Below are 14,135 nucleotides of genomic sequence, written 5' to 3'. Positions count from 1 at the left end.
TTTGCATGGTTTGAAATGACCACGTGAAATCCATACAAATTTTGTGTCTTGTTCTTAAGCCTGCAAGCAAACGTATAGAAGTGGTAGGGTAGGTCGACGTTGAATTTGGGATTGTGACAACTGACAAGTCAACAGGTACAACATCATCCTCGAACGTATATTGCAGGCAACGACCAAACTGCTTGTAACACGTGTCTCTTGTATAAATTATGCACGGCCTTCAAAGAATAAAATATTTATAAAATAAATGGCGTGGATTTGTATAGATTTTGATACAAATCCACGAAAGGAGTAGTATGTTCTGCTCTTGCTTTTAAGAACGTAGTAGTTCAGCAAATTTAATTTTAATTTTTTTCCCAAGAGTAATCACATTTATATCTCCAAGGAAAACTTCCTAGGATGTACTATTGTCTCAAAACACTACATCAAGCTGAGTAGTTGTGAATTGTGATGGCGTGTTCCTCCGTGTTGTGGCTGGATGTTTTAAAATGAGATAATGACAAAGTATGTTTAGCCTAAATTAGCCCTAGAAAAAGTTTCCGGACAATGATATTACACAATGTCCAGTGTCCAAACTACGATAAATTTACCCAGTGTCCAGACATTTCTTTCACATTTTTTTCCAGAACTTTGGCCAAGCAGAAAAATAATAAGTATTACTCCTTAAACTGACAATGCGATGCGACGACATAAGATGAAAAAAAAAATGCTACCTTGGCAGCTCGTATAGGCCAAAAGACCAATGGCAGTATCGGATGCAAATGCAATGCAACGGATCAGGACACGGCATGGGCATGGGGGCAGTCAACCACCGGCGCAAGCAGTGACGCCACGAAGCCACCCCACTCCACTATATTACTACCCTGATACTCTCCTCTAGCTCAGTACTCGCAGGCTCGCAGCAGCAGCTAATCAAGCTCGATCTCTCCAAGAAACTAAGCTACCAACTAGCCAAGCCATGGCGCCGGCGTTGAAGCTGTACGGGTGGGCGATGTCGCCGTTCGTGGCGCGCGCGATGCTGTGCCTGGAGGAGTCCGGCGTGGAGTACGAGCTCGTCCCCATGAGCCGCGAGGCTGGCGACCACCGCGTCCCCGACTTCCTCTCCAAGAACCCCTTCGGCCAAGTCCCCGTCCTCGAAGACGGCGACCTCACCCTCTTCGGTACCGACTTCATTCTTCCCCCAATTCTTTGGGAAATCTATCTCGCTGATTAATTGGGAAAGTCTCAGATTCCTCTCCAAGAAATTGCTAACCATCTTCTTCTCCGAAATCCATCTCGTTACCAGAATCGCGGGCGATCGCGAGGCACGTGGCGAGGAAGTACAAGCCGGAGCTGCTGAGCGGCGACGGGTCCCCGGCGGCGGCGGCGGCGGTGGACGTGTGGATGGAGGTGGAGGCGCAGCAGCACAGCGGCGCCGCGGGCGCCATCGTGTTCCAGTGCATCCTGGCCGACCTCATCGGCGCCGGCCGCGACCAGGCCGCCGTCGACGAGAACGCCGCCAAGCTGGGGAAGGTGCTGGACGTGTACGAGGCGCGGCTGTCGGGGACGAGGTACCTCGCGGGCGGCGCCGGCGTCAGCCTCGCCGACCTCAGCCACTTCCCCATCATGCGCTACTTCATGGACACCGAGTACGCGGCCATGGTGGAGGAGAGGCCGCATGTGAAGGCCTGGTGGGAGGAGCTCAAGGGGGGGCCGGCGGCGATCAAGGTGGCCGGGTTCATGCCCCGGGATTTCGGGCTCGGGAAGAAGAAGGCGGAGGAGTGAATTCGATCGAGAGTTAATAAACGGGGATCGAGTAGAGATTATACTGCGGAGTACTGTATTTCTTCATGCAGCTTCTTTCAAATTCTCACTGGTACAATCTGTGTTTTACCTGTTCGAGAAAATGGGTTTCTCAAAGAATTGTGTTTCACATCAGAATTCGTTCGGACCGGGTTAATTCTTGAGGTTTTTTACCGTACAATTTACTGCTGACGGAACTAGATCCACCATTGATAAGTCTAGAAGAGAAAATTAGGAAAACAACGATGACATCAATCCCCGACTGACTTCGACACAAAACAATTAACAAGGCATTACAATGCCCATAATTCCTCAACCCTGACAACAAAGGATGAAGTCACCCACAAAAAAAAACATAGTACTATGAAGTCGCAATTCCTTGTGCAGAAAGGATGCTCGCTTCTTTGAAACAGCAAACAAGTCAATAGGATAAAAGTCACTGGGTTGACCACATTGATCGGTCAAACTGCCGAACAACAGCACCACTTTTTGCTATTTTCTTCATCAGAAATTATTTTAGGAAGCCGCCTTTCCTTTTTCTTTTTCTTTTTTGAAAAGGAAGTCGCTATTTCTAGTGTGAACTAGGTGCCAATAGTTTTAGAAACGTCCAATTACTCGACTTTCATTGGATAAAAAATCATACTTGAAAACGTTAACTTATTTTTTTGACAGGTTGTTAACTTAGGGCCTGAGCACTATGTCAACTCTATAGGCCAGAGACCAATGTCAAAAATGGAATGCAATGCAGCGGATATTGGGACAGCATGGCATGGGGCAGTCAACCGCAAGCAGTGACACCACGATGCAACCCCAATCCATCTATTTATATTACTCCTTAATTTGCTAGCTTAGCTTACAAGTCGCGGCAGCAGCAGCTGCTAATTATCAAAGCACACCCATCGTCATCCGATCTCTCCGAGAAATCTAAAGCCTTGCCAAGCAAGTAGTAATTCCTTGAGCAGGAAGAAAGCATGACCTACTAAAACAAGGAGTGGATAACAAAATAATAGTTACCAGATTGACTACACAAAATCGATAAGACCGCCAAATTACGCCACCACTTTCCAAGAAACAACCCATTTGCCATCCATTTTCCCCGGCTCATCATGGCACCCATGTCAACCCCAACGTTTGCTCTATTCTTTCTCCAGTGGAACACACAACGACTGTTGTCACGCTACCGTTCGACCATCCTGATGAAATCTTAGAATTCATGTCAAGGAGCACAAGCGAGCAAACTAATATTGTCTTTTAACATGCTTCCCATACAATTAAGTCACATGACATAAATGTCATGGCGGCACAATGGGAGAAAAAGGGCACACCAACGCTAACTTTGTGGGCCCTGCCTGTTAGAAATGTTGTCGAACCTAGGAGCAATTAAGCTACACGACATGTTGTCACTGTTGGGAGGAAGCTAGGTATGCTACACTCACTTCCTTTTTGGGCCATACTTATCACAAATTTTGTCCAAACTACGATTGGGATCAATGTCGATTGATGATTAGTTCTGTTTTGTAAATGCGTTGTTATGTGAAAATAAGTTTAATGTTTTTAGTAAAACTCTATAAGTATACGGATTAGCATGGGGTTTTAGGCAAATTCAATCATACGGCAAATAGGATTGTAATTTGCTAAAATAATAAGGCTCAAATAATTGTAATATGATCGGAGACTGTTGCTTGTTTTGTTTGAATGAAAGTTAGGTCAATATAAGGAAAAGCTAGCACAAAGCAGAGATATAAAGGAGTTTAAGGGTGAGTCTGGCATTGATGTGGATTATGATAGTCCAGCTTTTCCAACCAGTTTTTTTTTTGTGCCTATTTTTGTGTTTGGCTAACTAACTTTCCCCCTGCTTTGTGTCTATGTTTGTACATCAGATTATAAAAAAAATCTAGCCCAACACAGTTTAGTAATGCCAAACTAAACCTAAGTCTTAGGAAAAGAAGAAAAACAAAGATATTTTCTTTTAGAAAAAAGAGTTAGCGAAGGGGTCAAACGAGCGAACCTGTGCATTCGGAAGAGAAGGCCATCAGTCAACTCATCCTTCTAAGCCATCAGGACTACGGCTTCGGGCTATGGATGCCCCCCGGCAACTTGTCCGGCATATCCTATGTGGCCAAATGGAATGGCCGCACCATGTTGCACACACATATGGGTCAGAGACCCGCACAAATTTCTTCATACAGATCTGTGGATGTGCAACAGGAGACAACCAATCGACTTAACTGGTGCTCGAGCCCGCAACCCCATTCACGAACTCTTTAGCCCTCTGGATCGCTGGAGTTACAGGTGCAAGCGACCGCACCCGGCTGGTGAACAACCGGGAGGGCGGGTATTTATGTTGGAGAGCGCTTTTGTACATGAGCGATGTGGGACTAATAATACATCAGACTCTAGTGTCAAACAGAAACCGCATGAATAACTGGGCCGGTAAATTGCGTTAAATAAAGACGGCCCACCCTTCTCTTTGGACCGAACGAAATATTTATTTATTACTCGATTTTGCGGATTAAAATTTCCTTTTAAATATTGACATATTTGCAGAGTAAATTTTATGGTTGGGACAAGCTGCAAATAAGGTAATTAAGCTGACAAACACACCCAGAAAGTTTTTATGCTTATCGGTTGTAATTTCGCTTCTGATTAGGCGCGGAGCTGCTAAAGGCTCAAGAGGGATACATGCATGGGCAACCAGGTCAAGAATTTTTTACTAGCAATTAGCCTAAGAAATTAGCTAATGCACAACAAGGCTAGCTCAAATAGTCAAATAATCCAAGGCTAGCTAGAATCCGGAGCTCGATGCAGGAGTGGGGACGGGGCCGTGCAAAGTCCATATATGTCGTACGGCCGTGACCAGAGCGCGTTCATGGCCGGCGCAGTGCATGCTGCAGGTGACTGGCCGGTTTAATTAAGGTGCAAGGAGAAAACGTGTGACCATGGTCGCCGGCGTCAGAGCGCGTGCAGGCTGGACTCTGGAGAGGGGTCAAGCCGCGGTTCGTCCCGCGTGCGCAGGGCGGCAGATGGCAATCTTTGTACTCAAACATTTACGGAAAATGCAATCCTTCCATATCCGTAGAACTGGACTATATATGACAAGTCAGGTTCGCTCAGCAGGCCTAGTTGATCGACATACTAGCTAGGAGAGAGCGTGGAGGAATGGCTGGAACGCGGCAACGCCAGGTGCCACGTGACCGGCACACGCCCATGGCCTGCATTCCGGTGTCCACCCTCTCGACGCGCCGTGTCCGCCGCGGCGAGGCACGCAGATGGTGCCGCTGCCGAATGCCGGAAGATTGTGGGGGAGGACCAGGGCGGTCGGCAAGGAGAGAGCGAGCACAACCGCCGGCGGGCGGAACAACTAATGCTTGCTACAATTCATAACAAGTGTCTCAAACTTAATACTCTCTCGGTCCAACAAAAGATGTCTTAACTTTGATTAAATTTGAATGCATCTATACACTAAGTCACATCTAAATTCATTCAAATTTTGACAAACTTGAGACATTTTTTGTTGGACGAAGAGAGTACAACTTTGTACCGCTCACTCCTATCCTAAATTGTTGTCGAAATATTACATGTATCTAGACGTTTTTTATGAATAGATACATTCATATTTGGACAAATTTGAGTCAAAAATTTCGGATCAGAGGGAATAACATAGTACAAAGTTGCACGGATTAGTCAACACTTATTATGGAAGTGAGTATATCGTGATTTCGCAGCGAACTTGTGAGACATACCGCCCATCTGTAACGTCATGCTAGCGAGGTCGATCGTCCGGGTTCTGCATCCGTGCAACTAGAGAATGAGATGAGATCTAATGTAATCTTGGGGAGTAGTGAATATCCGCTGGATGCATGGGGTGTACGTACGCGCGGCACGCCCGACAATTAGCTGTTTGTTTGAAGCTATGGAAAAGCATTATTTCTTCTTCGTCTCTGTACGAGGCGTAGGAACATGGAAAGAAATCCTATACGGCATCAATGCAACCGACGACCTGATGCTGGACGTATCACGTACCTGACCGGTGACCGAGAGCCAGTCAATTTATTGGCCTCGCCCGATCCCAAAGCCACGCTAATCTCCATATATCTCCCCTGCTGCAGGTCCTGTCGGTCCAGATGGCAAAGCTCTCAAAAACCATGGATTGACCCAGACATGGAGATGCCACCAGCTTAGACATAGAAAACCGAAAACAAATACTCCCTCCGTCCCATACTAAGTGATTCCAATTTGACCAAATATGAATATATCTGTGCCTAAAAAATGTCTAGATATATACATGTAATAGAAATCCAGTTAATATGAGATGAAGAGAGTAGCCATGGAGGAGTAGGTATGCGCGGGCCATTGGCCGGAAGAAACTGCAGGAGCACTGACTGGAAGTTAAGTACATAGCGGGAGCTAGCAGAAGCCGCGTCCGAGACCGACGACTAGCAGCTGACTGGTACAGTAGCCAGCCTGCTAGCTAGCTTAGATATACAGCCGATCTTGCTTGCATATCAGTTGCAGCAGGCTCGATCGATATCGATATAGCGCCCAACACCAGTAGACGATGGCCATGTCGCCGGTAGTGCCACTGCTGCTGCTGATGTCGTTGGGCACCGGAGCAGTAGTTGAACCAGAGGAGGCGATCGGGATGCCCAACTGCGACATCACCTGCGGCGACAAGAAGGTGCCGTACCCGTTCGGCATGGGCCCTTCCAGGTGCTACTGGCCAGGCTTCAAGCTCACCTGCGACCACCGCACGGCCGGTAAAAAAAGCAAGACCCCGCGGCTGCTGCTCGGCAACGGCACCCTCCAAATCGAGGAGCTCTACTTGACGTACCCCTTCCTGCGCGTGACACGCACAGCCAGCCACGGCGGCAGCCTCGACGGCATGCCCTACAAGCTGTGGAGCGGCAAGAACCAGCTCACCCTGACTGGCTGCAACGTCCGGGCGACGCTCAAGAACGGCAACATCACCATGGCCAGCTGCTCCTCCGTCTGCGAGACCTACGAGACCACCACGGCGCCCTACATGCTCACGCGCGACTCGTTGCCGTGCTCCGGCACTCACTGCTGCCAGGCGGATATCGTCGTCAACCGCCAGCACCAGGTTTGTAGAAAGATGCTCCGGCACTCCCTGTTCCATGAGACTTGGTGCTCTATTAATTGATCGATCTGACCCGAGTACATACAATGTGAGGCGATAGACTTGGAGTACAAGATGACAAGTTGTTGTAGGTTTAAACCTTGCTATCTCAGCTGTCTCCTTATCTCTAACTAACGCTTAAACTCAATTTTTGTATCTCTAACAATTAAGGTTCACCTCGGCTACCTCACATCCTACAAGGTTGAGCTCACATACTTGAGTTGGAACCGCGCCTCAGACGAGGTGCGGCTCCCCACTCGCGTGTTCCTCGCGGAGAAGGGGTGGTTCGAGCATGTCTGGCTCGCTACCGACCCGGCACCAGCAGATCAGGATGACGAGGCGGCATTGCAGTTGCAGGTGCCCATTTGGCTGCAATGGGAGATCGTCGGCGACGGCGTAGAGCCGGCTTATCGCCGCAACAGCACCGATTACCAGTGCCCCGAGGAAGCAGCTGGCAGAGTCTGCAAGAGCCACCACAGCACCTGCCGCAAGGGTACAATTGGCTACACTTGCTCCTGTGATAAAGGTTTCCAGGGCAATCCCTATGTCACCCACGGCTGCAGCGGTACTTAAGCACTTAATTACTCGTGTTAATTAGATCATTTTTTCTACTTTTCTAGAACATACTCCTATACTACCAAATTAATTGGACTTGATGGTTGGCTGTACATGCAGATCGTTGCCACTACGGTGATTTAGCCCGCTGCACTTGCCCGCTAGGAACCCAAGGCGACCCTTACCGGCGTGGTGGCTGCACCGGTCTCGTCACAGGTCAGCAAAACTACTCTACAACTTTGGGAGTACAGAGTACTATAGCTAGATACGCTGTTCGCACTAGTTAGCATTATTAAGATTTTTATTCTATTTCTTGGGCTCGGCTCGCCTGGGCTAGGAGGAGCTCGTGCTCGGCCCGCAGATTCCAAAGGCCCAGGAGAGCATGTAAAATGGGGTCGATCGGGCGCGAGCCCAAAGCCCGAATACCTTTTCAGCCCAGCTCAGTCACTCTCCCGACTCCTACAGGCCCGGGTCGGGTTCGATCCCCCTCCTCCTCTGGTGGTTGCGGCGGCGTCGGCTCTTGCCGCAGGCCACCGCTCCCGTCCCGTCTCTTGCCGCCCGCTGCACTCCGCCTAGCCCCACTGCTGAACTTGCCCTCGCGTCAACCTGCAGATCTCTTCCTCTCTACGAGCGCAATGGTGCCGACGCCCTCTTCCTCCCTGCGCCTTCTGCTACTTCCGCGTCCACCTGATGCTTCGATCTGCCTGCCGGCGAAGCTTGGTCGACATGGCCGTGACCTGCCGCCGCGAGCTCGCGGAAAGCTCGGGCCGAGCCTTGTTCCGTGGATCGCCGGAGAAATCGAGCCGAGCCGGTCGAGAACAGCGAGTTCACGGACAACTCCTCGTCGACAACCCCCGCGACGTGCGGGGCGCCGGCAAGTCCGACCGCGAGGGGTTCTTCTACGCGCCGCGCTCTGGCTCCACGCTCACCACCCGGCCACGCTGCCTAGCTGCGCGGTGTGACGAGAGTGTCAGCCTATCAGGCTCACAGCCTGCCGACCCTTAACGCCTGCCTGAGCGCCCAATTCGTCGCAACCGCCGCAGGCGGTGGCTGCTGCTGCTCAGCCTATGGGGAGTGAGTGGCGGCGTCAACCCCACGCTTCCCCTCTTCTCCATTGCTAGCCGAAGACGCGCCGCCAGCAAGTGCTCATCTTCCTCCAAAATCGAACTACTTCACCAAATCAACTCACGGGATTCGGGTGGGGGGAGCGACAATAAGAATGGTGTTGACTGCAGGTCGTATCCTGTCAAGGCGTCTCCTTTGCAGCGCACCACGCGCGTGCATCATTTCCGAATCTCGACGTCTTCAGCAGGCCTGGACGGCGAGGATGGTACGAGCAAGCTATCATTATGCATTTCCCATTGATTAATTCAGAGTAAACCATGTTTCCCCTAGACATGTTCACCAACTTAAGCTCCAAAAATCAACCAACAATACGAATGCAATGAGCATGTGTGTTTACTAGTTTGCAACAAATACATATGATATGTAGCCCACTGTGCTCAACTCATGGAACCTTACCTCATCTTGGGGTTTGGTGAAGATACCGCTAATTGTTTTTTTCCGTTCTTACATGACTAAAAGTTATATCTCCTTTAGCAACATGATCCGCAAAATATGGCGTCTGATATCTAGATGTTTGGTTCCGGACTGTTGAAAGTGGGTATTAGTTATTTTTATTGCGCTTTTAGTGATGCTTCGGATTTGATAAGAGACCAAACTTTAGAAACATGAGAAAAAGGAATATATTTTTGACCGGAGAGATGAAGAAATGTACTTACCTCAAATAAGTTATTGAAGATAGATAAAATAAAGAAATTAAAGGGTCTGATGCTTCAAATTTTGTTTTGAATGCTCCAGGTGGCTGCCGACTTTCCTGCGGGGACATGTCGGTGCCGTATCCATTTGGCGTGGGCCAAGGCCAAGACTGCTATCTTGAAGGGTTCAATCTCACGTGCGACGACACAGGCCACGAGCCACCACGTCTGTTCCTCGATAGCAACATGGTCACCCAAGTCCTGGAGATCTCAACCCGGAACAACACCGTGCGCGTGCTTGACACCGGCGTTAGCACTGGCAGAATCTCGAGTCCAACGGTTGGCACAGTGGCCGAAATTCAAGGAATCTTGGACCTCAGCATCCACGGCCATGAAGAGGTGCCTTACTCTCTATCGACACACAACGAGTTAATCCTTACAGGGTGCAACCTGATGGCAGAGCTGAGCTGGGCAAGCGACGGGAGCATCGTCAGCGTCTGCGCCTCCTTCTGCTCCTACAACGACACCAAGCAGGACAATGGGTGCAACGGCATGGGCTGCTGCAGGACGCGCATCTCCCAGTACAGCAACAACGTGCCCTCTCAATTCAACTACAAATTGAAATGGTTCAACAAGGGCGGCGCATCTTCCGATGACGACAAATCTCCGCCTGCCAACATTCTTATCGCCAAGGAGGGGTGGTTTAATCAGGGGCGGATCTCTAGCACGCTTCCGTCGGAGCCCGTGAACATTCCCATTCTTCTGCAGTGGGAAGTATTGCGTGGCTTCTCGCTGGCGCCGCCAGCTAACGTCATCAAGTCTTCCCGTTTGGATTGTCCACCGGAGGTGTCCGACAGCCTGTGCAAGAGCAAGCACAGCTACTGCAAGCGAGGAAACAGAGGCGGCTATACCTGCCACTGCAAAAGGGTTACTACGGTAAACCGGACGCCAACCCCTACGTCTCCGACGGATGCCCAGGTTAGTTAGTTATTCTAATATCATTCTATGTAGTATGGGTAAATAATTTTCACTAAATAATACTATAATAATTGTAGTAATATACAGTATATGTAATCAACTGCTCTCTTTTATCTCCAGGTCGCCACAATTTCTCTACTACAGGTGAGCAACTGATCAACTAGGGCCTTCAATATCTTGTTCCCACTGTCTTTTCTGTATTTCCCAGAAATATATATTGGTATTCTGATTTCAATCCACTGAATTTTTTTCTTTCTAATGTCATTAATTCTCAATATATGCACAAATTACTTGAATAATTAAAATTTAGTTTGACTTATTTCGTCTCTTAACACGAGTAGATCGACAGAAGGTATTATATACACATGCCGGATTAATCCCAATATGCATTATGTTTTCAGGAAAGTACATCAGAATAGGAGTTGTTATTGGGGCAGGTGTCATATTTTCCCTTTTCACTGCATCCTCCGTTTCGAAAAAGCTCAAACACCGAAGGGCACAAATATTGAAGCGACAGTTCTTTGAGAATAACCATGGGCAATTGTTGCGACAGTTGGTATCTCAAAGAGCTGATATTGCAGAAAAAATGATCATAACCTTGGAAGAGATAGAGAAGGCCACGAACAATTTTGATAAAGCACGTGAGCTTGGTGGTGGAGGGCACAGTACGGTTTACAAAGGGATCTTATCTGACCTCCATGTCGTAGCCATCAAGAAACCGAAGATGGTGGTTCAAAAGGAGATTGACAAGTTTATTAACGAGGTTGCCATCCTATCACAAATCAACCATAGAAATGTGGTAAAGCTCTATGGTTGTTGCCTTGAAACAGAAGTTCCCCTGTTGGTCTATGAGTTCATATCCAATGGTGCCCTTTATGAACATCTTCACACCGCTGAACCAAGATCTTTGTCATGGGAAGATAGGCTGTGGATAGCAGTTGAAACAGCTAAATCTCTAGCCTATCTTCACTCAACAGCTTCAGTGCCTATCATTCATAGAGATATCAAATCTGTTAACATACTTTTGGATGATACTTTGGCAGCAAAGGTAGCCGACTTTGGAGCTTCAAGGTACGTTCCGGTGGATAGGTCAGGGGTAACAACAATGGTGCAAGGTACAATCGGATATCTAGATCCCATGTACTTCTTGTTGAACTGTTGACTAGAAACTGTTGAACTGTCAGGGGTAACACACAGCGTCCCACGGAGAAGAGCGATGTTTACAGTTTTGGAGTCCTTCTTGTTGAACTGTTGACTAGAAAGAAGCCATTTTCATACATGTCGCCTAAAGGTGATGGCCTCGTTGCACATTTCGCTGCCTTGTTTGCAGAAGGAAATCTGTCGCAGATACTAGACCCACAGGTTATGGAAGAGGGAGGCAAAGAAGTGGAAGCAGTTGCGACACTTGCAGTAACATGTGTAAAATTAAGTGGAGAGGATCGCCCGGTCATGAGGCAAGTGGAGTTGACTCTTGAAGCCATTCGAGCATCCAATCAGGATGTGTTAGCTAACACGGTGGTCGAGGGAGTTGAGGAGAATGGTATTGTGATCAATTGTCCACAAACTGAAGATCAAACAACCACCGAAGAATCGTCCAGACAATTCAGTATGGAAGAAGAGATGATGTTATCTTCAAGGTATCCTCGGTAGATTTGTTGCCTACTGAGTTCAAAATGGTTTAGTTCTGATGTTAGATTCCTTTGTGTTCTGTTAATCATAAAACATTGTGTGTTTAATATCTGATGTTAGATTCCTTTTCGTTCAGTTCACTGCCACACATTTTGCCCGTGGTCCCTTTTAACTGATGGCACTTTCGTATCCTGTGTTCCCGGGAAATGCAAGTTGTAAATTTTATGCTACTCATCATCTGGCACTCACTAATATTGAGCGCCATTCATAGTCGGGAAGCTACACAGCTCACAAATAAAATGTACCATATATATAATGTCAAAGAGGCAGTGTTAACTTAGAGAAGAACTTGCCTTTTTTATGGTTGCAAAGTGCGAAATATGAAGAGGAAGGGGAGAAAATGGTTTGCTCGCTTTTGCGCGTACTAGACCACATTCTTCGTAACCAGCTATTTGAGGTTTTGATACGGCCTAATTGGGTTGGTTCCCCTGGGTCCTGTTTTGAAATGGAGAACTTATAAGCAGATTCAAGGGATTGAGCCGGATGGTTGTTCAGGAACAGCAGCAGCTTGTAGCGATACTGTACGAAAAGGCTGCCGTCCAAGGGAATCTGATTTGGGCGTTTGTCTGTCAAGTTTCTCGTGATTTTCTACTTTCAAATCTTGTGAATTTAGCGAATTCGGGCAAGCACGAGCCAATGTTTACTGGAGCTTACAGTGTCAGACAGTTGCGTCCAGCTTCCAGCGATTTGGCGCGCCGGAGTATTAAGGAAAATTGAATATATAAGGCACACTCCCAAGTCCCAACGCACCTAAACACTACCAGTACAAGAACATTGAGTTGAAACTAAGCACTGTATAGTGTCCCCAACCTATTTCAAGGCTGGCACAAAGATACACCGTGCGACTGGGTGCACAAACCTAGCTTCCTTCTCAAGTACGCATGTTTCACAATGGTTCATAGCTCAGAGCACCTAGATGAGATGGTTTTGTTCCAACAAATCATTGGATGGGTGTTCAGTACTTCAGTGTGGCTGCAACTTGCAGCTGGTCATTTCAGCGAAAATAGTAAGCATGCCACCCTGTTACTTTTATCTCGCTACATTGTCAAAATCTTGCTCAGTTCAAAACAAAAAATGGTTGAATTCAGGGGCGGAGCTGCCATGGAGGCGTTGGGTGCTCCCAGACACCAATAACTTTTGCTGGTAACATAGAAATAGACACATAGTTACTCGGCCGAATCCAACCAAAAATCACGGTCGAACCCATCGATCTCGTGCTGCTGGGCTGGAGCCGATTTACTCAGTGGTAAGTCAGCCCAACTAGACAACTAACAGCCCAGCTAGCAATCCCGAACGATCGATTTGTCTGCACCCTCTACACGCACGGCGGCAGCGTCTTGTATTCAACTCCAATTCTTATGCAATCTCGCGTCGTTCCGTTATCTGACAACCAAAACAAGGAAAACCCCACTCTGAATCCCGTAATTCCTTCGTCTCACATCGTCCATCACGCAGATGCCGGACGCCGGCGACAGCAGCGGCAATCTGACTAGCCGTCTACCTGCCGAGCTCTGAAAATTGAGGTAAGTGAGCACCTGATTTCCCTCCATTCTAAGTCCTGTCTAGCGTCTAGTGTCTAGCATAATCCTTAATGTTCTGATTGGTTTTTCTTTGTACTTTGAATGATTGATTGATCTAGGCGAAATGGTATTATGAGAAAAAGAAACGATCGTTAGATTAAGATAATGATGCAGCAAGGTTTTAAATCGCACGCTAAATCATTTCGCTGCGGCATCCTCCAGCCGCAATCGCAGCCGCCATTGCGCCGCATTCGCGTACAAAATTTTAGCGCCATATCTAAACGTATCTGTTATATAATGAAGAATTAATGCAAAATTAGAGATTAACGTTGATTTCGCGGCAATTGTTATAGCGTTGCACCGAGGCTTCCGTGCCGCTATAGCGGCCAAATCGCGCGCTATTTATTTCTACGTGATGCAGGCACTTCATGGCCACCCGTTACACACAAGCAATCAAATTCTACTAATGCTAGTCTGCTGCAGTCTTGTGTTCAGAGAGAAATTAATTTAGATGAACTGCCTTATGATAAGACAGTTTAAATGTGATGGTTATAGATGATATGTTATTTTTCGTTATTTATGCTCCTTTTGAGCCGTACACGCTTGTTTTGAGATGGTCTAAGATCGTAAAATACTATAGTTAGTTTATGCCCAAATTTCAGACGAACCCTTGGCAAAATTTTCTAACTCCGCCCCTGGTTGAATTCCCAGCAATAG

The 14,135-nt window shown here is 47.6% G+C and overlaps 2 protein-coding genes across 2 annotated transcripts; both read left to right on the top strand.

Moving 5' to 3' along the window:
- Nucleotides 1-48: 48 nt before the first annotated feature.
- Nucleotides 49-1,939, top strand: LOC100827274 (glutathione S-transferase 4). Its single transcript, XM_003568892.4, has 2 exons — nucleotides 49-1,160; nucleotides 1,286-1,939. Exons 1-2 carry the CDS (start codon nucleotides 959-961, stop codon nucleotides 1,762-1,764), a joined length of 681 nt encoding a protein of 226 aa, XP_003568940.1. The 5' UTR covers nucleotides 49-958; the 3' UTR covers nucleotides 1,765-1,939.
- Nucleotides 1,940-6,409: 4,470 nt separating this feature from the next.
- LOC100835627 (wall-associated receptor kinase 5) lies at nucleotides 6,410-11,533 on the top strand. Its single transcript, XM_024458820.1, has 6 exons — nucleotides 6,410-6,883; nucleotides 7,091-7,484; nucleotides 9,335-10,005; nucleotides 10,047-10,209; nucleotides 10,330-10,353; nucleotides 10,611-11,533. The coding sequence occupies exons 1-6, from the start codon at nucleotides 6,425-6,427 to the stop codon at nucleotides 11,369-11,371; spliced, it is 2,472 nt and encodes an 823-aa protein (XP_024314588.1). The 5' UTR covers nucleotides 6,410-6,424; the 3' UTR covers nucleotides 11,372-11,533.
- Nucleotides 11,534-14,135: the final 2,602 nt, after the last annotated feature.

The sequence above is a fragment of the Brachypodium distachyon genome, chromosome 2 (assembly GCF_000005505.3).
Source record: "Brachypodium distachyon strain Bd21 chromosome 2, Brachypodium_distachyon_v3.0, whole genome shotgun sequence".
In the NCBI taxonomy this organism is placed as follows: domain Eukaryota; kingdom Viridiplantae; phylum Streptophyta; class Magnoliopsida; order Poales; family Poaceae; genus Brachypodium; species Brachypodium distachyon.
The sequence above is the reverse complement of the archived record's forward strand: the minus strand, read 5'-3'. Positions and strand labels throughout refer to the sequence as shown.

Excerpts from the sequence above, each read along its gene's own strand:
- LOC100827274 (XM_003568892.4), top strand. The coding sequence starts at position 959 with ATGGCGCCGGCGTTGAAGCTGTACGGGTGGGCGATGTCGCCGTTCGTG. Across the intron at positions 1,161-1,285 it reads CGGCGACCTCACCCTCTTCG|AATCGCGGGCGATCGCGAGG; the intron begins GTACCGACTTCA and ends TCTCGTTACCAG.
- LOC100835627 (XM_024458820.1), top strand. The coding sequence starts at position 6,425 with ATGCCCAACTGCGACATCACCTGCGGCGACAAGAAGGTGCCGTACCCG. Across the intron at positions 7,485-9,334 it reads TGTCACCCACGGCTGCAGCG|GTGGCTGCCGACTTTCCTGC; the intron begins GTACTTAAGCAC and ends TGAATGCTCCAG. Across the intron at positions 10,006-10,046 it reads CCATTCTTCTGCAGTGGGAA|CAAGTCTTCCCGTTTGGATT; the intron begins GTATTGCGTGGC and ends AGCTAACGTCAT.